The 25,458-nt window shown below is 41.7% G+C and overlaps 1 protein-coding gene across 1 annotated transcript in view; it reads right to left on the bottom strand.

Annotated features, from left to right (window-relative positions):
* Positions 1-344: 344 nt before the first annotated feature.
* NDNF (neuron derived neurotrophic factor) overlaps positions 345-25,458 on the bottom strand; it is a 40,775-nt gene continuing 15,661 nt past the window's right edge. The window contains exons 2-4 of the mRNA XM_052642139.1: positions 11,256-11,444; positions 3,761-3,885; positions 345-2,100 (exon numbers count right to left, since the gene is read on the bottom strand). Of these exons, the coding sequence (XP_052498099.1) occupies positions 707-2,100; positions 3,761-3,885; positions 11,256-11,444 (1,708 nt within the window). The 3' untranslated portion in view covers positions 345-706. The remainder of the gene's footprint in view (positions 2,101-3,760; positions 3,886-11,255; positions 11,445-25,458) is intronic.

Below are 25,458 nucleotides of genomic sequence, written 5' to 3'. Positions count from 1 at the left end.
ATAAAGGCGCAGTTTTGGGGACAGAATGGAAATAGAATACACCAAGATTGCTACTTGGGAAAATGATCAGTATATAATCTAATATCTTTAATTTTATATACATGAATATAATGTATGCCAACTTTGTACATGAGATACATATAGTATTTAAACATTTTACTCAACAGATAAGAATTTACAATAACAATATAACTGACTAAAGAGCTGTCCACTCAATATACTTAGATCTGTACTTTAACAGGAAAAGAATTGAATAGTTTACAATCATAGAAACACTGACATTTGAAACAAGACTTTATAAAATAATTTATATATATCTATTTATATATATATATCCTAGCATCTATTGAGAGGAATGATTTTCATTTGTGGCTGTGTGCAATGAATGGCATATTTTAAACTTTTAGGTAATAAAATAATTTAGAAGCAGTCCATGCAGTGGTCAAAGCAAGGGATGGCAGTTTCTTAAAGACGTCCTCTCTGACATCAGCGGACATCAGCCACACACGTGGTACCACTGGGGCACACTCGAACAAATCTCCTCCAGCAATTAGTTACGTAAAGTCCGATATACACCCGTTGATACCCTTCCTTCCGTAGTACAAGTATAGGTCACAACTTGTCTTAGCTGGGGGAGCAGTAGTCAGTTCCTGCTTAATGTGACTCTCTCCTGAAGTTCTACATGATACATCTCCATACGAGGTGACTAACAGAACTTTCTGGTTTTCACCACTTTACTCTGATACTTCACCGAGTGCCCTCCATGGGCTGTGACATAAACATCCAGCAGGTAAGATTTTCCAGGCTGAAGGCCTTTAATTGTTTCTGTGGTCACTGCTTTTTGCAGGTTCTGACTGTGGAAATATTTACAGAGGACCTTCTCTGATTTCTTCCTCGTATCTGGGCCCAGGCATTGGTTTTGCTCTCGTTTCTTCTGGTCTTCATTGTAATTATCATCCACTTCCTTTTTGTAGATGCAAAACTTGTTCCTTTCCTGGGTGCCTAGCCAAGCCACCGTGACTGAAGAACAGGTGCGGAGCTTGTCGAAAGCTTTGATGCGCCTGTCTTCGGGAAGAGAGGGGAAGGACTGCTTACTGGGCCGGGTGGTAGCCAGTATCTTCAGCATGGACGCGCCCTTCTTGTTTCCCTTCAGTCGGATGAGATATTTGGCTTTTGGTTTTCCTCTCAGCTGAAACTGCCGAATGCCTTCCACATTCTGAGACAAGAGGAGCTTCCCATCTCTTCTCACTTGGATTTGGACAGCGTCCAGACAAGAGTGAACGAAGAAGGTGACCTTCTGGTGAGACGGGACTGGGGCAAACCGGAGAAACTTTGCCCCCTTCCTTTTAACGAACACATCGGTGACTTTCCCGTCCTTCAGCTCCCCCGTCTTCTGTCTGGCTTCCTCCTTGGTCCTGGCAAAGGTGCCCAGGTAAGCTGTGCTCACGTTGCTGTCGCTGTTAGCCACGAAGACGTCGAAGTAGTACTGCGTGTCGGGTTTCAGATCCGAGACCGTGAAGATGTTCTTGTTTCCTATGCAGACCTTCTGAATGTCCGCCTTGGGCCTCGCGGGAGCATGCCGCCCTGATCTGGGGGAAGGCTTCGTCAGGAAGCTGCGCTCCTTAGCCGAGTTCTCCGAAGCAAAGCCGAAGTGGGCAAAGTCGAAAGGGCTGAAGTCCAGGCCGGGTTTGGGGGCCATCATGAAAGCGTCGTCCGCACTCAGCTTGGCCTCCACCGCGCAGAGGCTTTTAAAGTTGTGCTCTCTGCTGACGACCACACAGTACTGAATGGGCTGCTTCAGCACCGAGGCGGTGGGGCTCGGCTTCCAAGCCAAGGTGACAGTGGTGCGTCCCAGGGACGTGACGTCAACTCGCGGGTCGTAAGGCAGTTCAGGGTAGGGCTGGTCAGACTCTGGAGTTGTGGTGGCATACACTTTGAAATGCGTGTCTTTCTCTGTTGAAAGAAGCTCCAACTGATATAAACCAGATGGAGAACTAGAAGCTATGAAACACTCCACGTCGTTGCCTTTGTAGGAGAATAGCTCCGTGCCTTCCTCGTTAATGATCTGCTGCTTCTGCTGATCGAGAGGCTCCGGATCACCTGCAAGACACAAAAGAGGCGCAGGCTACACGTCAGGACACGTGCACAACCTTAAATGGTGTTTGCACAACAATTCAATTTAGTTTTTATCCATTATAAAAAGAATACATGTTCCTGCAGAAAATTGGGAGATACAAGAAGGTAGAAAGACTTTCCATTATTATATGATCCAGAGACAGCCCTTTATTAATAGTTTGATTTCTAGCAGGTTTTCTTCTACGTTTCATGCAATTGATACTATTCTATTTTTCTCTGTAACTTTACAGCATTTATTATCATGTATATAGGTACCTAGAGAAACCTCCCTTTTTTCTCATTATTATATAATACAAATAATACAGTTGGTTAACTTTTGAGCATTATAATAATGCTCTTATATATGTAAGGCTTTCTGATTTTAAATGATTTCTTCAGAATAGACTCCAATTAGTGGAATTTTTAGGTCAGAGACTGCAAATCTCTTAGAGACTAATCCCTACTGTCAAGCTGCTTACCAAAAAGATTCTACCAGTTTGCACTTGGCTGGCTAGCCGTTTCACTAATTTCACTTTTGTTTGTAGGACCGGACAGTCTCATTAGAGTTAGATTATAAATCACCAGTAAGAGGATATAATTTTCAATGTGTAGAACACTTGCCAAGGAGGAATGAAGGGAAAGCGTTGAAACTAAAATGTTTTGCTTTATTTTTGTTATCAGGTATCACACAGATATCAGTGTGCACATACGTGAGAGGACCCAGAAAATGACTGCATAGCCAGAGTGAAGTAGATCTTTTCCAACCGAGCACAGGTTGAGAGTGAGGCATGTAGAATTTCATAGTCCTGAGCCATGTGACGAACACAGTCGTCACATGGCTATTCCTTTTCTCTATCTGTCTCATCACTCCCCATATGCTCTTTCAATATTTTCCTAATTACAGTTCCCCCATCACTGTAAATATCCAGCTTGCTAACATCCTGTCACATCATCAATCTCAAGCCTTACTTCAAGCTAGGATGCCTTTGCCCTTAAGTGGGGGGTGGGGGTGAGGGTGGGGGTGCCGTGGGCAGCATCAACCCAGGGCCTCAGACAGACTCTACTCAGTTCTTTGTATTTCGTTATTTGCTTTCCATCATCTGAATCTTCCTTAAATGCCTAACCGACTCCTCCTTCTGACTTTCTTTTCATCCTGGACTTTCGGACGGTGCTAAATGCTCTTCTGTTCTCTCTTCCTATCTACCCTTTGCTCGCCAGAGATCAGATACTCTCCTCCTGGTTGCATATGAGAATCACCTATAGGGGCTTTTAACACACCAATGTCCAGATCACACACCAAGGCATTTAAATCACAACCTCTGAGGCAGGATCCAGCATCTAAAGCCCCACTGGTGATTCCAAGGTTCAGGCAGGACTGCAAACCACAGCCAGGGAAGCTAATCTGAACCTCTTGCCTTTCCCTGTACCTTCAGTCCCCACACCTGTCTCTCTTAATCTTTTTTTTTTTTTTAACCAAATCACAGTCATCTGATGTCATCCCCATTTCCCACACCTCCTTCCTCAATGCCCAACTTCTCCTATGCATCCATGCAGTTCTGTCTCATGAGGAGAAGGCTCTATGTCTCATATCTTTCAGCCATCCATCCATCCAGAGGTCTGGGACCAGATCTGTCGGGGTACTCACCGGAGCCTTCCCCGCTTGCCTCCTCTGGCAGTTCCTGGAGGCTCAGCTTCCACTCTAAGGGCGCATCACAGGGCGTCACTGTGACGGACAGTGGAGTGTTGTCCTCTTCAACCACAAAGAAATACCTGTGTGAGAGTGGACCACTTCAGACGGTGACAACTTACCCTCACATTGAACAACCAAGATTACTGGGAAAATCACTTGGTTTGTGTTCATTTAACAGAAAATCAAACTGGCTATCTGACACAAATCATGATACTTTCAGCATTAACTGTGCAAGTCCATAGCCCAAAGTTCTGCAACCAGATTTACCATCAACATGGTATGACATAATTAGATGTGGAACCAAAATGTGTTGGTTGTGTGTTACTTGGGTTAAGAATAAACAATTAACCCAGTCTGGGGGTGTTATTTAGCCCAGGCCCTGCCAGTGCAATGTAAGTCAGAACAAAGGAATTTCCAGGGACATTACCCTACAGGTACTGCATTTTCCATAAATTTAGTGATAAATTTATAAGATATGGAGGGCACTCTAAGGCACTAAGTATTCCAAAAGATCATTTTTACAGCTATGTCCTTCTAGAATGCATGTTGATCTCTGGCAAAATAACACTGTCTTCATGTTTTTACATTGTTGATGTTGTTCAGTTGCTTAGTCGACCAGTCATGTGTGACTCTTTGTGACCCCATGGACTGCAGCACGCCAGGCTCCCCTGTCCTTTACCATCTCCTAGAGTTTGCTCAAATTCATGTCCATTGAGTCAGTGATGCTTTCTAACATTCACTGCCGCCCCGTCTTTTGCCTTCAATCTTTCCCAGCATCAGGGTCTTTTCCAATAAGCTAGCTATTCACATCAGGTTTTTACATTAGTGACTTTTATTCACAGCTTTACTATTCCTTATCTTTTTGGAGAGAGCTATCTAATCACCATTTGAGAAATATTTTTAAAAGGTAAAGATTACTGTGTTAGTCAGTGGAAAGACACATTTCTCTATCACTAAGATTTTCTGTTAATGTAAATAACCTAGTGATTTTAAAAGTTGAACTTCCCTGGTGACTCAGATGGTAAAGAATCTCCCTGCAGTGCAGGAGACTCAGGTTATAATCTCTGGGTTGGGAAGATTCTCTAGCTAGGGGAATGGCTACCCACTCCATTATTCTTGCCTGCAGAGTCCCATGGACAAGAGAAGCCTGGGGACTCCAGTCCATGGGGTCACAAAGAGTTGGACACAACTGAGCGTGTCATAGGAGTTGAGTGATTTTAAAACAACATTTTGAAAGATTAAAACATTCTGTTCTAGACATTCTTCTTAGATTTTTTAAAATGATGGTTTCAAAAAACTTTTTAGGGAGAATAAATATTGCCTATGTATAACAATGCTATACTTCTTACTCTGAATAATTTAGATGATTACGTTTATCTTTCAAAGCCCATGATCTTGCAAGGGAGGAAACAGGGGTTTCCTCACTGGTTTCACCTCCTAGAGATGGTACCTCCTCAGTATCTCTTGCCTTTGCTTCTCTCCACATGCACCCCAACACCTTCTCCCGCCTGACCCCCACATCCGTCTGCTCTGTCAGCCTCCTTTGTGGCTCCTCTCCCCTCCCTGATGTCTAGCCTGCCAGGTGAGCCAAGGACCTGTGCCGGAACACTTTTCTGGCATGCTCATGCCCTGTGTGAGCTCACCCAGGCTCACAGCTTTAACCTCTTGTATGTTAATGGTCCCCCGATTTAAATTGTCACCTGAATTCTTTTCTTCTCATATAATTGAATTAATGCACTTATGGCTGCTCTGGGTCTCTGTGGCCATGCGTGGTCTTTGCCTAGTTGCAGCACACTCTGTTGCAGAGAACCGGCTTCTCCCTGAGGTTGAGTCTCCTGTTGAAGGGCATGGCCTTGAGCTTTAGCTCATTCGGGCTTTAGCAGTTGCAACTCCCAGGCTCTAAAGCGCTGGCTCTGTACTTGCGGCGCATGAGCTCAGTTGCTCCATGGCACGTGAAATTTTCCTGGAGCAGGGGTCGAACACCTGTCTCCTGCATTGGCAGGCAGGTTCTTTGCCACTGAGCCACCAGGGAAGCTGCAGCCTGAATTCTTAACTAAGTTTTACAAACAACCATTTTCTTGCTGAGTTTCCCTGGTGGCTCAGCTAGTAAAGAATCTGTCTGCAATGCAGGATATGCAAGTTCTATCCTTGGGTCAGGAAGATCCCCTGGAGAAGGAAATAGCAACTTGCTCCAATATCCTTGCCTGGAGAATTCCATGGACAGAGGAGCCTGGTGGGCTATAGTCCATGGGGTTGCAAAGAATAGGACACAACTTAGCGACCAAACCAAATCTTCTTGCCATTTTCCCTTAGATAATACTGAAAATTTCAAACTTAGGGTGTCTAATCCAAGCTTCTCATTCTCTCCCCCAATCAGCCTCTCTTACAGTCTGTCTCTTCTCAGTAAATGAGAACCCTAACCTTCCAGTTGCTCAGGAAAACATTTTAGAGTCACTCTTGATGTTTTCTTTCTCTTCCACTCCACATACACTGAATCAGCACACATTTCTTGGCTTTGTCTTGAAAACATAGCGACTCCATCACTTTGTTCCACTTTCTCTGTTAACATCAGATCCAAGTCATCATTTTTTCTTTCTTGAGCATTGTAGTAGCCTTCTGAATGGTCTTATTTCTACTTTGAGCTCCTCAGTTTATTTACCTCCTTCCAGAAGGTGATAGATATCCTTGTAAGCCTAAATTTGAACACACTTGCTGCAAGCCCTCCAAGCGCTTGTTTCATTCAGAGTAAAAGCCGCAGAACTTGCCGTGATCTGGGTCCCCAACCAAACCTCTAAGCTTGTCTCCTCCATCCTTTCCCTTCTTTACTCAGCTCCTTGCTCTCTTTGGAATATTTATGGCACACTATTGCCTCAGGGCCTCTTACTTGCTGTTCCTCCACCTGAGATGTGTGAGTTGGTCCATAAACAAGTCTGAGTGCTGAAGAATTGATGCTTTTGAACTGTGGTGTTGGAAGAGACTCTTGAGAGTCCCTTGGACTAAAAGGAGATCAAAGCAGTCAATTCTAAAGGAAACTAACGCTGAATACTCACTGGACGGACCAATGCTGGAGATGAAGCACCAATACTTTGGCCACCTGATGCAAAGAACCGACTCATTGGAAAAGACCATGATCATGGGAAAGATTGAGGGCAGGAGGCAATGGGGACAACAGAGAATGAGATGGTTGGATGACGTCATCAACCTGATGGACATGGGTTTGAGCAAACTCTGGGAGATAGTGAGGGACAGGGAAGCCTGGTGTGCCGCAGTCCATGGGGTCGCAAAAAGTAGGACTCCACTGAGCGACTGAATAACCGCCACCTGAGATGCTCATCCTCTAGCTGTTGACCTTACTTGATCAGTCACTGCATCAGTTCCCTTCTCAAGCACTATCTCACCATAGGCCTCCTCTGACTTTTTATAGAAGATATTACCTTCCTGCTCATGAAGTTCTTCTACTCTTCATTTTTCTTCAAAGCACTTATATCACTAGCTGATGTATTACATATGCCTTTCTTTAATTTTTTTTTTTTAATTTTCCACCTCTCCTGACTAGAATGCAAACTACAAGAGGGCAGAGCATTTGATCCAAAACTTAGGGAACAAAATAATTCTTCATAAATATTTGTTGAATTAATTAATGAACAGATTTAGCTGTTTGCTTTTGGAAAAAAGTGCTTAACTTGATCAGAGAGCCTGACATTCCTCAGTGGGGGGACCTCTGCCAGTGTCACTGCCGTGTCATCATCCCTTTTGCTTTCTGTGCTTGGACCACATAGAGCTTCTTTTGTTTTCCAGACTCAATCCCATCTTTGAGCCACAGGGATGTTTTCTCTGCCTGAAACACACACTTTAGTCCTTACTAATATATATGAAAAATAAATAATTTTAATTGAAATATAGTTAATGTACATGCCCTTACTCTCTGTCACTTCTTCACTTCACTTTCTCTTACTGGTGTGGCTCAGGTTCTTCACATACTCTGAGTGTCCTACACTTTTCACTTGGGGCACCTGTTTAATTTGTGTAATGTTATTATTTATGTCATTTTCCCCACAAAGGCCCATTTAGGGTTCATTTTCCATGTCATTTTATTGCCAGCATTTAGCACAGATTTCTGCATGCAGAAGGTCTTGATAAACCTTTTTAATGAGTGAATTACTAAATGAATAAATAGAACAGAAGAATCATAACACCCACCTTATTCTAGCCTGAGGATACCTATGCTTAGAATCTACCTGAAGATATAAAATCTGAATGGAAATATATGCTCCCGCTACCCCTATGCAAAGATGAATTAGGAACTGGAGGGTGGAGTTAGGGCCGTAGAAGGACAAATAGAGTGAAGCCCCTATAAAAGTAAAAACGACTTGTTCAGAATAAAGATAGACGATCATCCAGGCAAAATAACTAGATGATTGCATTGTTCACAGTATGGATTTTATGTACCTTAAGCATCCATAAAGATGGGTGCCAAATGGTTTAATTTTCAATTCAGTCAGATTTGGACAGTAGAGTTTTGTTCCTTTGGCCAGGTTGCATAGGTGATATTAAGCACATAAACACAAGTGAACCTATCTACATTACAGAGAATTAGGTAAGACAAAATAATTTCTTTAGCATCATGTAATATAACAGGTATTCAAAATTTTCTGCTTTTGTTTTTGATTTTTATGTGGGTAGCGGAGCTAGTCCATGCTGAAATCCACGAGCAAGTTCATTTATTCTCTTCTCTTCTCATTGCAGCCAAGAAAGTAGTTTGTTTCCCAAAGTAAGCAACTGTGTCTTAGTAACTTGAATACAGGCCATAAGCAACCAATAACAAAGAAAACAATGCCTGCATTCCACAAGGTAATCATTATACATATAAAACTTTAGGGAGTCCCTCTAAGTCAACATTTTCATATGGAAACACTTATGATTTAGGGATAAAAGATAATCTGAATAAACTTCAGCAATTTGACAAACATGTATTGTCTACCATGCACAGCACACTTGTGGAAGGGAGCTGCAATCAGAGATGATAGGATATGATTTACAAACTTCAGGTATTCACTGGCTAGGGAGAGAGACTGAAATGTGATAAATATGCTCCAAATTATAATGCTGGAGTGAGGGATAAACACTCCATGAACCATTTAGACTCTGGAATTTATGTATAAACATAAGAATAATTAATGAATTTGTTTTCTTTTGCTGTTCTCTGCTGCCAAACCTTATCTGGAATTTCATCTTTAGCTGTAATATCAACAATGCCTGTGCGTATCTCCTGTCACATATTTTAGCTCTAGAAATGACTGTGGCTTCAACTCTTTAACTAGTGTAAGTTAACATTACATCCAAATGTAGATATCAAAGTCTCCAATCATTGTCTGTGGGGAAGAAAAGACCAAAGGAATGAACAAACTGAAGACATAGGGAGGAAAGCAGCATGTGTTGTTCTGAAACATCTTATAATAAAAACATGTTGCTTGAAAGGAAAAAAATGTAATTTTAAGACAGCTCTTAAAACCAAAACTTATTTAATTTTTAAGAGACTGGAAGATCAAGGATAAACTATTTATTTGATTAAGTGATATGATTACATAATAAAGAATGTTGTCTTTTCAAGAATGCTGCAAAGTAGTGTACAAGTCCATATGGAAAATCAAAGAAATCGTTAAAGAAAAATTTGCATTCACTCAAATATTTCAAGAGACAAAAGGATATAAAAAGCAAAATGGTTTGGCATGAATTCAGCTGATATTTAAGACTAATTTGAATCATTAGAACTGCCTTCCCTGCCCTCCCCTGTTTACACAGACTAAATCTCTGTAAATACTAAGACATCAAGTTTCTTCAGTGTAATTATCCTTGCATTTTGTGCCTTTATTTATTCTTATGAATCTCCTTGAAAGAGCCATAATTATTTTATGTATTACTGACAAATCAGTTCCTAATCTATTACCTTCATTAACATTAATAATTTCATTCAGGTGGTGCTGAAATGATACCCAAACAACAGGTCACATCAGTCACAAGTAAACTTATTATTTACTCTCATTCAGACTGTCCAGATGGCAACATGACTTTGCCACTCAGTAGAAGGGGAGAACCACCTTCCATTCTTAGTGTCAATCAAAACTGAAGTGACAAGAGAAAAATGCCCTAATGATTTGCTATACCTCAATCTTTGGAAAACGAATTGTTGATGATGACATATAGTATTAACCTTTGGAATACCAAGGCACCCCAAGTTAAAAGGAGAAGTTGTTTTTGAAATATGATAAAGAGGAGTTTGGGCACTGCAAAATAAGTAACTTTAAATATATGTAGTTTATATGATATATATATATATATATATATTTGTATGATGGTGAAGAAAGCTGAGTGCTGAAGAACTGATGTTTTTGAACTGTGGTGTTGGAGAAGACTCTTGAGAGTCCCTTGGACAGCAAGGAGATCCAACCAGTCCATCCTAAAGGAGGTCAGCCCTGGGTGTTCTTTGGAAGGAATGATGCTAAAGCTGAAACTCCAGTACTTTGGCCACCTCATGCGAAGAGTTGACTCATTGGTAAAGACTCTGATGCTGGGAGGGTTTGGGGGCAGGAGGAGAAGGGGATGACAGAAGATGAGATGGCTAGATGGCATCACCGACTCGATGGACGTGAGTCTGAGTGAACTCCAGGAGATGGTGATGGACAGGGAGGCCTGGTGTGCTGCGATTCATGGGGTTGCAAAGAGTTGGACACAACTGAGCGACTGAACTGAACTGATATGTAATTTTTAAAGGTCAAAGTATTTAGAAGCATGATATGAACTCAGTTTGTTGATGTTGGCATGAAGATAAATGAGCTCATCACTGTTTGGTTTGATGCTTTCAAAACCCTATCATATTGATCAAAGAAATATCCTTATAAGTCAGGGCAAACCCCTGAAGAATCACATGTATTAAATAATTTCATTTATCCTCCAGAGTCATACTTAGAAATTTCCTACCACCCAGAAGAAAAGAAAATCTGCTCTCTCCACCCAAAAGATCACAATCAGTGAGAATCAAAGAGCTATCTGGTGACTAGAAGTGGCACTACCATTTTTTTTTTTTCTTACTTAGAGAAAAACACACAATGCTATTCAGAGACTGGGCTTCCCTGGTGGGTCAGATGGTAAAGAATCTGCCTGCAATGCAGGTTACCCAGGTTTGATCCCTGGGTCAGGAAAATTCCCTGGAGAAGGAAAGAGCAACCCACTCCAGGATTCTTGCCTAGAGAATTCCATGGACAGAGGAGCCTGGCGGGCTATAGTCCATGGGGTCACACAGACTTGGACACGACTGAGCGACTAACACTTTCACTTTCATTCAGAGACTGATTGCAAATAATCTAAACTAAGTAAGTCTAAAAGTTTACTTTCTTTTTTAGAGACACCCTTTCTGAGTTTATTGATAAAGGAAGCACTGCAGGGAGAATACCTTTTAGGTGTGTCTCTAAAGAGATAACTGCTAATTTCAGCTCCATCTGGAATTACTGACGAATCATGAAAAAATGCCTTGTCTCGAATTTGCATCTGAAAGAGTTCCTCATCTCGAGTAGGCAACTTCTGGGTCCTTGAGCTGAGTGGTAACAGCAGCCACAGCATACACCAGTGGAGAGGCACCATCCTGGGGCGACAAAAATAATTGCTTATGTTAATTCTACAGGCAAAACATTGGGCAATTTGCAAACTTTCTGATGGTTAACACTATTTTGGTTTCCACAGAAAGAACTGTATTATGTACTTTGGATACATACACATGAGCTTGAGGGCAACTTTGCTGGTTTGTTTTTCAAAGTATTTCATTGAGTTGATGATGAATTCACCAGAATTTCAGTTACTAAACAGATTTTCAAACAAAAGAACCCTTGGTGGATTAACTTCACTGGGTATTGAGACAGAAAATCTCCCCTTCAGTATGGCAGAAGCGGTCACTATAGATATCTCCATACAACTGTCTCAAAGCTTGAGATTTGACATAAATCACAGAGACCCATTGAGAGCCAGAAAATTACCACTGCATGGTTATTTTTATTCTTCCTTAAAATTTGACTAAGGATCCTACATATATAGAAATATTCTTAGTCCGCAAATCAAATTTTCATAAATCAGAGATTTTAAGACATTGTAAGTTTAATTTTCTTATAGGTGAAACAATTTGTCCAAAATCACAAGGGGAGCTATTTGCCAGTATCTGGTATTACAGATTTACCAGACTCTTAAACACAACATTTATATATAAACCTTCGCCATATTAAAAAGCAGGCTTGGATTCCCACTTTAAATCAAGAAAGACCACTGGAAAGTTCTGTAGTTAGGTCAGCTGCCTTAATCTCCAGCAGAGTTATGTATTTACCATCCCAGTCTAGTGTTTTCCTTGAGTTACATTTTGGCATTAATCACTGACTTTCCATTAAAAAACATAAATAATCGTGGATCACCCTCTAGGGCACCTTGCTGGAGGGGTGTTTTCAAGGACACCACCTTCTGCGTGTGCCCTTCTCCCAACAGGAAGCTTCAGGCAGGTGAGCTTCTTTTCACGTCAAGTGCTTGTGAAAGGCTTTGCTTTCTTTGAGGATTTGGTGCCAGTTTTCCTCAGAAAAAACCTCTGAAAGGAGTTGTTTTCCCTTATCTCTTTGACAACATACGTCAGCGAATTCAAGCATTAGGGAAATATATTGTTTTTACATTGAAGTACTTTAAATAGTGCGAGAGTCAAATGCAAATATTTGCGATAATTTGAGATGATTTGAATGCCAGTTTTGTTTCTAAAAGGCCATTGCTATAGCTATGAGGTCACTTCTACTTAAACCATCACTTGACTTTAATTTTATCCTTCTTTGAGGGCTACCAAAAATATATTCATACAACTGAACATATTTTTTGAGGGGAATATGCTTTGCTTTTCTTTTTTTTAAATACGAGTTTGAGAAGTAATTTTTCCCAGTGAGCTTGCTTGCTCAGAAAGTTCATGTAACTTGCTTTTTCAAAAGTCGTTATCTATCACTGCTCTGCAATTTTCCATATAAAATATCTGCAGCATTTAAGAGTTATTGTGTGCAAAATATGCAAGCATCCCTGGTGGCTCAGAGGTAAAGAATCCGGCGGCAATGCAGAAGATGTGGGTTTGACCCTTGGGTCGGGGAGATCCCCTGGAGAAGGAAATGGCAAACCACTCCAATATTCTTGCCTGGAAAATCCTATGGACAGAGGAGCCTCGCAGGCTGCAGTTCGTAGGGTCACAAAGAGTTGGTCAGATATGACTGAGCATACCCACCTGCATGTGCAAAACACAGTGCTAAGTCCATTAACTGCACTATTGCATTTAATCTTCACAGTAACCTTATGAAGTATGTACTAGCCTTATCTAAGAACAAACCTCCTTTAACATAAGCAGAGAAAGGATATAAACCCAGGAGAATCTGACTGCAAAGCCCAAACATTTATCCTCTATAATCTCTCTCAAGAAAGCAATAGAGGTTCTTATTTCCCATCCTTATTTCTCAACTGTATTGAGATTGAATGACGGAATGTTAAGAAAGTTGGCTTTTTGGTCTCAGCTCCTAATTAGAACTGTAATCTTAGGCAATTCACTTCAAATTCTGGACTTCAATTTTATGAATGGTTTGGATGGAAGGTTTTACTAAAATCTGAAAATGAACAATGACTGAGCACTAAAATCCTCTTCCCAAATAGCTGGCAGATTCCCTGGTGGCTCAGACGGTGAAGAGTCTGCCTGCGATGTGGGAGACCGGGGTTTAATCCCTGGGTTGGGAAGATCCCCTGGGGAAGGAAATGGCAACCCACTCCAGTATTCTTGCCTGGAGAATCCCATGGACGGAGGAGCCTGGTCAACTGCAGTCCATGGGTCATAAAGAGTCGGACACAGCTGAGTGGCATCACTTTCACTTTAGGAATAAAAGCAGCCCTCTTTAAGTTTCATTAAACAATCTGTCTCTTAGATACCCAGCTGACTGTCAAGGAGGGGAGCCCAAGTGTGGCTGGAGGTGTTAATGGGAGCTCACGTGACTTACTTAGACAAACATTATGTCTATAAAAGATGGCTTGGCAGATCAAAATCAAAACTCAGTGAACCTATTCCAAATAAGTAGGGACATGGTAGAGAAAACTGAATGGAACCTCCACTCATGACACCTAATCCCTCCCTTTCTGATGTCCTTTGTCCAGTAGCTAACAGAAATGCAAAATCCAAATGGGATTTGATAAGCTGCTCCTGTAAAAGAGGTGGCAAAGATAAAGAACCTGATAAACAACCCGCCTGCCAATGCAGGAGACATCAGAGACATGGGTTTGATCCCTGGGTCAGCAAGATCCCCTGGGGAGGGCCTGGCACCCCACTCCAGTATTCTTGCCTGGAGAATCTCAGGGACAGAGGAGCCTGGCGGGCTACAGTCCACAGGGTCACAAAGAGTTGGACATGACTGAAGTGATTTAGCACACACCTTGTAAAGAAATACTCATTATTTCAACGAAAGAAAACTTATTCAGTTTACTTTGCAGCGGCATTTCTGAAACTTTAGCAGAGGAATCCAGATAACAAGATACATCTCTTTAGAAATGGTTAGAATTTGACTTTCCATATTTATTAGGAATGGAGAGCCAACATGCCAGGGAAGCACTTATGAGCGAGATACTCAGGCGTATTTGCCCTAGAACCACTCAAGGGCAGCCTTCCCTTCTCAGCCCTGTATTTGCCCTGAAAGCTGTCAACTGCACACAATTGAGCAGGACAAGCTGCCCAATGCCCCAGGATATCTGGGATATTTAGGTCAGCCCCAGCTAGTTATGACTGGTGGGAATTTTTCCAGCATCCTCAGCTTCCCATGGAGGAACTTTCTCTTATTAAATCAGCTAATTGTAAGAGAAGAATTTTAAATTAATAAGAAAAATATTAATAAATTTTGCTATGTATATGATGCATGCCAGGCACTCTTCTAAGTGCTTTGTATCTATTATCTCATATAATGTTAGCAACAGCCCTATGGTGTAGGCAATATTATTTATCTCTCCTCAAAAATAATCAAGCTGAGGCCTGGACGAGTACGATCACATAGTGACTACAACACGATATGAGGAATGTAAAGTCTCAGGAGTGACTTTAAAAGTGTGGTAAATATGATTATTATACATTCCTCAGCATCAGCTACTTCGTGATGTAATGCTAGGTAAAGTGAACAACTTCAGATGATAGGCTTATGCAGAGGAAGTGTTAAAGACAGTTATCCATGGGACTCTGTACTTGTCTGTGCACAGGTGGGAAGCAGAAGAATTGACTGCTTTTGTTCCAGATTACCATCTTTTCAAGGATGTTTGTGTAATTCATAGCCTTGAAGATAACACTTCTGGGGCCAAGAGCAGGCGTGATTATTACCCGTTATGAAAACCCGAGTTCGCTAAGCTCAGGGCTACTCTCTTGTAATAATCCCCACTGTAGGTACTGGTGCCATAGGTCCCCTTTGCATCATTCTGTGAGATTCGGGGGTCAGGAGGCAAGTGGCAGAAAATGGTACTTCTGTGGATCTGTGGCTCCTGCTGTTGCTCTGAGTAATGAAGCCCTTTGTCACTGACCCAAGAGCCTCATGGCATCTCGCATCCATGAAACGATGACAGGCTAACTCGATAGCTTGCAAGGAGGGCAAAATCTCAAACACGTTACAGGTCTTGACCCCAAGCGTTTACTTGTTAAGTTATTACTTTACTGGCTTGTTGACTTTACTGGCTCAGGTAGACATTTTTATTTAGATAATCACCAACAGAGAATAGACTAAACTTTATCTTTTGCTTTCTTTATACAAATATCATATTTCCACAGCTTTAATTTTATCAGGCCACATTTTCTGTTTCTGAAACAGTTTTAACTGTTTTAATTGGCACATCAGTTATGGGCAAAACAGACACTTTTCAGAAAAGTGTTTAAAATTAGTATGTTCCCTTTTATTTTTATTGTATTTACAGGAGAAGATGGGTGTTAACGGAACCTATTGTGGTTATCATTTCACAAGGTATGTAAATCAAACCATCATGCTGTATGCCTTAAACTTACACAGTGATGTATGTCAATCACTCTTCAACAAAACTGGAAAAAAGTTAGAATGATTCTCCAAACACTGGAATTTACTGTTTTCAGAATGTTATCTAATCACATTTGTCTACTTCTGGGGAAAAAAAAAATTCAGTTATTAGGGAAACCCAATAATTTGTTCAATTTGATCAGGTTATGGGCAGAATTTTTCTAACAAAATGTATTTAAAAGAAGCATTGAATATAGTTAATCAAAAAACTATTATGCAGACATATTGTGCATATTTTTACAATTTATATTCATTGATTCAAGTTTAAAGCTTTACGTAAGCATTGTTTAAAAGATGAAATTTTATAGAATTTTTTTCTCTACCAAAATAAGTTCTTAAATATTCAACTTAAGAATTAGTCACTTTAAATAAGTAAGGGAAAATACATTCTTAAGAATAAGCCGTGGGTAAGCCAGTACTTTGGCCACGTCAAGCGAAGAGTTGACTCATTGGTAAAGACTCTGATGCTGGGAGGGATTGGGGGCAGGAGGAGAAGGGGACGACAGAGGATGAGATGGCTGGATGGCATCACTGACTCGATGGGTGTGAGTCTGAGTGAACTCCGGGAGTTGGTGATGGACAGGGAGGCCTGGCGTGCTGCAATTCTTGGGGTTGCAAAGAGTCGGACACAACTGAGCGACTGAACTGGACTGAACTGAAGCCAGTCTATAACGGACTTTTCTTCTAAGATTGCAAAAGTGCCCTCTAATGGCATAACTATTTCTTTCATTTCTTTCTGTTCCTTCTATGTACCTAGAGCTCATCTAGGCTTAAAGTTTACTGTAAATAATATTTCTCAGAATTTCTCTTTCAGAATTATTACTTCTGTAATGGGTAATATGGTGGGTAATCCAGGAAATGTGTCTGCACATCAGGAAATCTTGCTGTGTTTCTACAACCAAAGGTCTAGTTCCAACAGAAGTAGAACGTTGCTAAGATGGTTGCAAGTGTTTTTAATTTGCTGGACAGAGTGATCAACTTGGTTGCACAATGATTCTCAGCCCAGAAAAACTAAGTGGTATTATCCTATTAAACTGAGAAGATTGACTTCAACTGTTTCAGTTGTAAAGTTCTGATGAATCAGGTACATGGATGTTAATCCAAAACTCCAAGATTGTTTGTTCGGTCAGAAGCTTTCTCCATATTTGGCACATACATTCCTATCTTACCTAGGCTGAGGCTGACCTAATGATTTTATATACCTCAATCTCTAACCTAGATTACTGTAATTTAGATATTGGAGATGAGAAACAGTTTTATCCTTTGAAGTCCCAATGCATCCTAGAGTTAAAGAAGAAATTATTTTTGAAATATAATTGTTCAATGAGATGTATCATGTATTCTATACTTAGAAATACACAGAAAGGTAGACAGAGGTTTGGACACTGAAAAATAAATAACTTTAAATGTTATTAGTTTATAGGATACATATACACACAGAGTTAAGGAAAATAATTCAGACACATTATATGAATCCCATTAGTTGATGCTGTGGGGTGTGTGTGTCTGTGTGTGTGTGCGCCCCGCACGCACGCTAAGTCGCTTCCGTCGTGTCCAGCTCTTTGCGATCCTACGGACCACAGCCCGCCAGGCTCCTCTTACCTGGGATTCTCCAGGTAAGAACGCTGGAGTGGGTTGTCACTCCCTCCTCCAGGGGATCTTCCTGACCCAGGGATCGAGCTGCATCCCTTAGCTCTCCCTCTCCTGCACTGACACGTGGGTTCTTTACTGTCAAAGTCGATGTCAGAGTAAATGAGCAGAGGCTCTAAAAGCAGCGCCTTGTATTCACAACATTTCACTCCTATATTTGCTGCCCCCTCCCTGGAACGTGAGTGAGCACCACTGCTCTAGGAGGATGGAGAGGGGCTGCTTGAAATGTCTGAGGATGGGATGACTGGAGCGGCTTCACCCACCTGCTCTCCCACCTTCTCTGCTGGGCTCTCTGTTGCCGGCCCTAGAGAGGGAAAGTGGACAGTGGACCACAGAAGATGAACTGAGGACTAGTTTTAAAGAAAATGCCAGTGAAGAGATGGGAAGCATTTGTATTATTCTAAAAGAGGTAGGGAGTGGAGCAGCTGACGGATAACTGAAGACACAGAAAGAATTCTAAGACTTTATTTTGGGCATTAACTTGAACTTTTTACTCTAGAGGGCTTTCAGTATAGTTAAAAGAAATAGTCAAATTGACCCGGCATATCCTTTTCCCACACACCTTGAGAACTGTAAAATGGTCATATGGTAAGCAAGAAAAAAAAATTAAAGGGACCTTGAACAATTTATCAATGTACTAACTAAAAACCCAGGATGACCCTGGTCACCACAGAAAAAAACACAATAGGCCTAAAAGCAAATAGTATGTTCCCCAGGGAGTCAGTAGCAGCTCCTCCACTGTCATTTTGCAAAATTTATCTCCAATTACATAGTCAACTTGGTTAACCCACTGATTCATTTAGTGAAAATGAAAAGGTACAATTGGAAATGGTGTAAACAAGGATAATAAGTAAATAAGTCTGGTTAATTATTTTTACTTCTTTGAAATATGTATTAAATGCATTTAACCACAAATCCTAATTGAGAATCTTGTCTTAGGAGTAGAGAGGTATTTCAAACCACTAAAAAGCTTCCATTTCATATTTATAGACTGCTTTTTTTTTTTTAGACTGCTGTTTAGTTACGTTATCTTACTAATGTAATAAATTTTCAAGTCTGGTAAATAAAACATTCTTTCAGGTTTTCATGGAACTTTCCAAGGCTTTCTGAATAGAAGATGTCATACAAATTAAGGTATCGTGACCTTTCCCATTTTTGTGGATTCCTCAGAACAGCAGCGACAGCTCTACCTGCCTAGGAGAAGCATGATAAAAGCAAGTTCCTCCATCACCTTCCCACCAACCAAGGTCCTGCAAATTCCCGTAGAACATGTGAACATAGTTGTAAAAAATGTCATCAAGCTCTTATAGACATTACATGGTATAAAACTTAACAAGATCAGATTCATCAGGATAAATAGGCCACATGTAGTACACAATCAGAAAATTCATTGAGTCATTAAGATTCACTTAAAAACTATCCAATGTGCCCAACCATGTGTCTGCCACAAACATGAAATAAATTCACAATGACCAAAAAGAAGGATGGGCATTCTGAATTTACTTGAGACAAACGCATCTGGAATAAATAAAATCTAATGTTTAATTACAGAGACTGGAAAGTGCATGATTACAATTTAGTGAGGATAATTTTAAGGAAAGGTCTGCCGCAGAGATTTCTGTTCTGTTCTTTTCCTTTTTAAGTGCAAACATTTAGTCTTTTAACTTCTATTTTTAAACTCGAGGGCATTTGTTTTTGTTTGAATCATCCATGCCACATCTGATAATAAATCTGGAGCATCTGATCTAGCTGTAAAGAAAAAAATGTAGCTTTGGTCAGGGGAGTGGCCCCCCATGTCTGCCAGGATCTGCTCTGTGAGCAAGGAGGGGTGGGTTGTGGTGGGGCGGGGGAGGTGCCAGGGGGGTGCTCTGTCTTTGCACTTTGACAAAGTAAAATGCCCATCCTCGATCTACAGACTCCCTCAAGGCAGAAAAAAAAAAAGGAAAAAAACCCCACTGATTTCCAGAAGCTGTTTTGTTCTCCTGTCTTTTGTAAACAATGAGAATATTAACTGAAATTAATTGGTTGTCCCTATAAATGTAGATAGCCTCTGCTATGGTTGAAAACTGCAGGGAAACAGGGCATATTGTGGTTTGGCATGTTTTCATATTTGGTAAGGGTGAAAGCAGCCAGCAGGAGTCCAGGGCTCCCGGTCAGCACCGAGTGGTCCTCTGCCCTGGCTGGGTAAGCTCCTGTTCCCTGATAACCTCAAATGCAGCTGCACTATTTCCAACTCCTGTGGCTCTACAGAGCAGAGCCAGCCTTGGGCACAGAATTCATAGGCTAAAGCTCTCTAAATGTGGGCGGTCATTACAGAGTGGAATGATTATTAAGGGTTTTAAGAGTTCATTATATCAATAATCTATGGATTAAGGACCTTCACAGGCATTTCAATGGCAATGCGTCCAACCTCCTCTACCACTTCTCTAAATGATTGCCAACTTTCATCCTGGAAGGAAATTAAATTAGTATGAAAAAGCAATGTAAAATTAAAACATGCCAAAGATCTGAATAAAGTTTCCATTCTGTCATCCCCTCCCCTCTGATCTTCATGGTATGCAGTTCATAGCAGGGCCAAGGCTGGGGCACTTTAATTTTAAAAGATAGCCAAGCCTACATAATAAGAATAGGTTGAAAGAGGATCAGGTTTTAAACGAAGTAACCTTGTATTCCAGCAGCATTAATGCCAACAGAATAATGAACAATAGAAACGGCCAAAATAAATGTACTACAGATAGACAGTAGTCTTTGATTTAAGAAGCCAGATTCATTTTACCATAGGAAGGAGTAAATCTCCTAAAATGCATTTGATAGGTGCTTCAAAGGTATGATAAATTCAAAAGCAATTTAGAAGATAATGCAAAGTAAAACTGAAACAAGATTCTAAATATCCTCCTCCAATCAGAATTTCCTCTGTAGTTACAACTGTAATAGCTGGGCTCATTTTCACTATCTCAGAAGTTAATGATTCCTGGAATAATGAAAGCTCCTAAGGGAGGAATAATATGCTCGGTTGCTTTTCTTACTTTAGTTTGGCAGCTAAGCCTTATTTCCTGTTGATCTGCAACAAAATGGAAATGACTTCTTGTGCAATGTTCCCCAAAGTTGTTCATAAACGGCACACGCCATCCTCGACAGAAATTCAGCTGATGGAACGTGGCAATGTGCCAACAGCACCTAGCAGCATCACACATCAGCCTTGAAGATGGGATATGAACTGTCACGATCAGCAGAGTGCCTGCCGTTGAAACACGCCAAAAATACCCTGAAAGTATAATGACCTTGACTACCCATCCATACCGGTCCGCCGTGTAGCACTGAGTTGGGTTGATGTTAATTATGCATAAGAGTTAAGTGAACACCTACCAAGAGGGAAAGGGTGGCTGAGATTATAAACAAGCGCTAATTAGAGCTGGAGTGAAAAATCCCCAAGAACTGGTGAGGAGAGAATAGGACTCAGTGGAGGTAAGAGGAGGAGAATGAACTAGACTCAGGAAAGGGAGGTGGAGGTAGGGAGGGCAGGGAGTTGATTCGATGGAGGGCTGCATCAGGAAGCGTTAAACAAAGGTCAGCTGAGCCCCTGCATGCGCTGGACGCTGAATGATATGCCACTTGTACAAGACTTCCTCTCTTCTTGAGGTACCTGCAGTCTAGCAAGAAGTGAGGAAGAAAATATTCTTATGCAGAGGCGAAGAGAGAGCAGTATGAAACTAATGACAAAGATCTGTAAAAGCAAAATGCACCTTTCTAAAGGGTGTGAAAGCTTAGCTAAAAGACGATCAAGTCCTGTGGTTTACAACCTATGTTTCTTAGCCATTGCTGAAATTCCCGGGATGAGTTCTGAAGAGGGTCCTTAAAAGGTCACCTCATGTGCCTGAGACCATGGAGAAAGACTCCAGAGGCAAGGACAAGTATTTCTTCAAGACAGGCTACAAGACAGTTTCAAAAATCACTATTCTCTTTTCCACACAAAATCTCTGTCCCCTCACCTGGAAGCATGGTTCAGGGGGAAAACCGCAGACTGAGAGTTAAGACACATCCGCTGTGGGCAGGAGAACTATCCATGATGATGGCTTGCTCTCAAGGTACCCTGCGGCTGTGGGTCCATCTAGGGTGAGTCCATCCTATCTCTTACAGAAGCCGGCAGCGCAGGGCAGAAGCCAGGCTCCTCCAGGACACACTGCAACTTGGGTTCCTCTGTATCTAATTCTCAGACAAGGGAGAACAGGCTACGGACAGAGTGAAGGAAAACCAGCCTGCTTTTATGGAAACCTGGCCATCCACTTCATGAACTGAATGATTACTGCTGTAGGTTAACCTTGAGAAAGGGCTTCCACAACCCCAGTAACAGCACAGAAGAGTATCAGTGTGAAAGTCTACTGGCAAGACAACCCAATTCTCCTTTCCTGGAGATAATCATTAACACACTACAGGTGGGTTGTTGTACGCTTACTGGAGGTTGGGACTATAGTATATCAGTTACAAATTTGATATTTTTACAGTTATTTCAGCCTATAAAATTAATTCCTGTAAAAGCTCCATGAAAGGAACTTTTCAGGAAGATACTCCATAGATTTCTTAGGACACCAAAAACAAGATATGGTCAAAGGAGCTAAAACTCAAAAGAACAAGAATTTTCTAAATTCTGACTCCATATTCCAAACCAAAGTGGATAATGTGATAATCAAACTGTTAGTAGCCCAGCCATGTCCAATTCTTGGGGACCCCATGGCCTGTAGCCCACCAGGCTTCTCTGTCCATGGGATTTCCCAGGCCAGAACACTGGAGTGGGTAGTCACTCCATTCTCCAAGGGATCTTCCCGATCCAGGGATCGAACTCAAGTCTTCTGCATTGCAGGCAGATTCTTTACTGTCTGAGCCACCAGGTTAATAATATGAGCATTCAAAAGAAATATCCTAGGAATATATAATCTACTTATGAAGACAAAAGTTACATACCCAGACACCAGAGTCCAGTCACGTCCATATCACTCATTCACTGTCTTGTTCCTTAACATACATGCAATCAGTCCTCGCTGCATGCCTGGCACTCTTCTGGGGACAGGGGTGACCTTGTCAATCTGTGTTCTAGTGTAGGGGACAGCATTATACAGACGCATAAATAAGAAAACACTATTGGCTGGTTTTCACTGCCATGCAGAGAATTAAGAGGCCTGTGGGAAAGACAGTGTGGTGATGCCTACTCTAGATGTACATTTATTTACATGTTTTATTATTTTTCGGGCCACACCATGTGGTATGTGAAATCTGCTCTGACGAGTGATCAAACCTGTGCTCCCTGCATTGGAAGGGCAGAGTCTTAACCACTAGACCACCAGGGAAGTCCTCTAGATAGTATATTTAGAGAAGATTTCTTGGAGGAAATGGCATTTACTCTGAGATATAAAGGAAAGGAAGCCAGTAAAACAAATGTCAGGGGAAAGAGCATTCCTGGCTCAGAAACGGCAGGTGCAAAGGCCCTAAGGTGGCACAGCCATGGGGTACCGCCGAGAGGAAAAGATATCACCACAGAACAGAGTGGGTGATGGGGAAAGATGAAGGCAAAGGAACGCCACACACAGCCTTGCAAACCATACGAATAGGTTAGGATTCTATCCTGAGTGTGATGGAGAGCCCGTTAAGCAGGCCAGGAACCATGATCTGGTTCATGGTTTTAGGAAAACTGTGTCTATTACATAGAAAATGGATTTGGGGGAAGGGATCATCGTTAAAGCAAAAACCAAACTCATCTCTGTAAAAGCACAAAGAACCGATGAAGGGAAAGCTACTACAGTTGTTCACAGTAGACATGCTAATGGCTTAAACCTCATGGCAGAGGTGGAAAGGAGTGGGGAGATTCAGGATATGTTTAATAGGCAGGGTCAACAGAATGTGCAGGTGAGCTGGAGGTAGGGAGTGAGGAATCAAAGGTAACACCTTGATTATAGGAACCTAGATACAAGAAAAGGATGAAACATAAGTAATGGAGAGATGAAAGAAATCAGAGAGAAAGGAGATTAGTCAAGCAGAATTTCAAGCTGGCATCAAATAATTTTTGAGGTGTTGGCCATCTTAGATGCAGTTTTTAAGAGCTAATTTTTATACTGGATAAAGTATTAGAAAAAGGAGAAACATAAAGATACATAGGCCAGGGTGGGAAGTAGCTGGATGTCTGGGTTGATTTCAGTTTTCAGGTTGGGAAAAGGTGGTAAGACATTCTGGGGAGAGGCAACACACACACACGCACGCGCACACACACATGCGCACACATGCGCGTGCACACACACACACACTGGGGAGAGGCAACACACATGCACACACACACACTGGGGAGAGGCAACACACACATGTGCACACACATGTGTGCATGTGCACACACGTGCACATACATGCACGCGTGCACACACACGCTCACACTGGGGAGAGGCAACACACACATGCACACAGATGCACGCACACACACATAGACACACCCACCCACACCCACACACCAGTAGTTGTTTCTTTGAACTTACATTTCGAATGCAAACAAGGACACATGATATTTGAGGCCAATTACTTTGTCAAAAGTTCTGGTAAGGGGCTGTTTTCAGTAAGTGAGCAGGAAACCAAGGAAGACAGATATAGAAGTTATGAAGAATATTTGACAAGAAAACACTGCAATTTGGCATATATGACCAGACCTCTTCATAAGCTGTGTCCAAATGCATAGACAAAATAAAACTTTCTAATGAACCCACATCTGCCAAGTGTCACCTAGCGGATGCTCCCAGGCCCTTTTCTGGCGAACAGTACCGGAAGAGTAGAGGAATTCCAAGACAGAGGGATAAGATGAGGTGGACTCCACAGGTGTGGGCAAGAGAGAGGCAGGCTGTGCGCTCACTGACAGGCAGGGAGAGGCAGTGGAGAAAGCAACGATGTGACCCAGTGGGTCACTGGGACAGATGCCAAGCTCTGAAGTGTGCCAGTCTGAGGGAGGAAAATGAGCCGTCTTTACAGACATCCTGTAATACACATAATAAGCAGTCACTAACTACTGATTGATCGATGGACCAAATTTAATAAGGACTACATCTTCTGAACTGAGACCATCACTGTTTGTTTGGTCCCTGCTGGGTCTCCGTTGCTCCCCGGGCTTTCTTCTGTGTGGCGAGCGGAGGCCACTCTTGCTGTGGAGCACGGGCTTCTCTTTGGGTTTGCTTCCCTTGCTGCAGAACCCAGGCTCTAGGGAGAGCAGGCTCAGTAGCTGCAGTCTGCAGGCTTACTTGCTCTACCAGGTGTGGGATCTTCCCCAACCAGGAATCGCACCCACGTCCCCTGCATTGACAAGCAGATTCTTAACCACTAGATCACAAAGGAAGCCCCTTGTTACTGGTTTTGTGTGTTAGTGACAGCAAGGATAAAAACCAAAAGATTAAAGCAAAATACTGTAGCAGGATTCTAAAAATTCATCCATCTCTTGACTCATGCATCAGCAACAACCTTGAAACGTTCTGTCCTTCCCATGTATCCCAGAGCACACATACCACCTTCTCAAAAGAACTTCAAAATCTAAAAGGTTTTTTTAGTTCTACTCATCATACTAACAAAACCAGGTACTTCAATTATCTGAGTTCAGAGAGATTCTTGTTCTCAGGACAAACCTGGTTTTAAAACTTGCTTTGGCAATTCTGCCAGCTCTGTCTGCTGAACACATGGGCTGCATCTTCCCTCGGTTATGATCAAAGAAATCTTTTATACCCAAGCTTCTAGTGATATAATAAAAAGTGATATTCATCCACAAGGCAGTGACAACAGAAACCTTTCTCGGAGAGCAAGCATGGTGGAATTGCAGAGCTCACTGGCTGATCCAACGAACAGTTATTGGGTACTTACTCTGTGCTAGGCACTCTTGAGGTC

This window comes from Budorcas taxicolor, chromosome 6 (assembly GCF_023091745.1).
Source record: "Budorcas taxicolor isolate Tak-1 chromosome 6, Takin1.1, whole genome shotgun sequence".
Classification (NCBI taxonomy): Eukaryota; Metazoa; Chordata; class Mammalia; order Artiodactyla; family Bovidae; genus Budorcas; species Budorcas taxicolor.
Note: the sequence above shows the minus strand (reverse complement) of the source record. Positions and strands in the feature narration are given on the sequence as shown.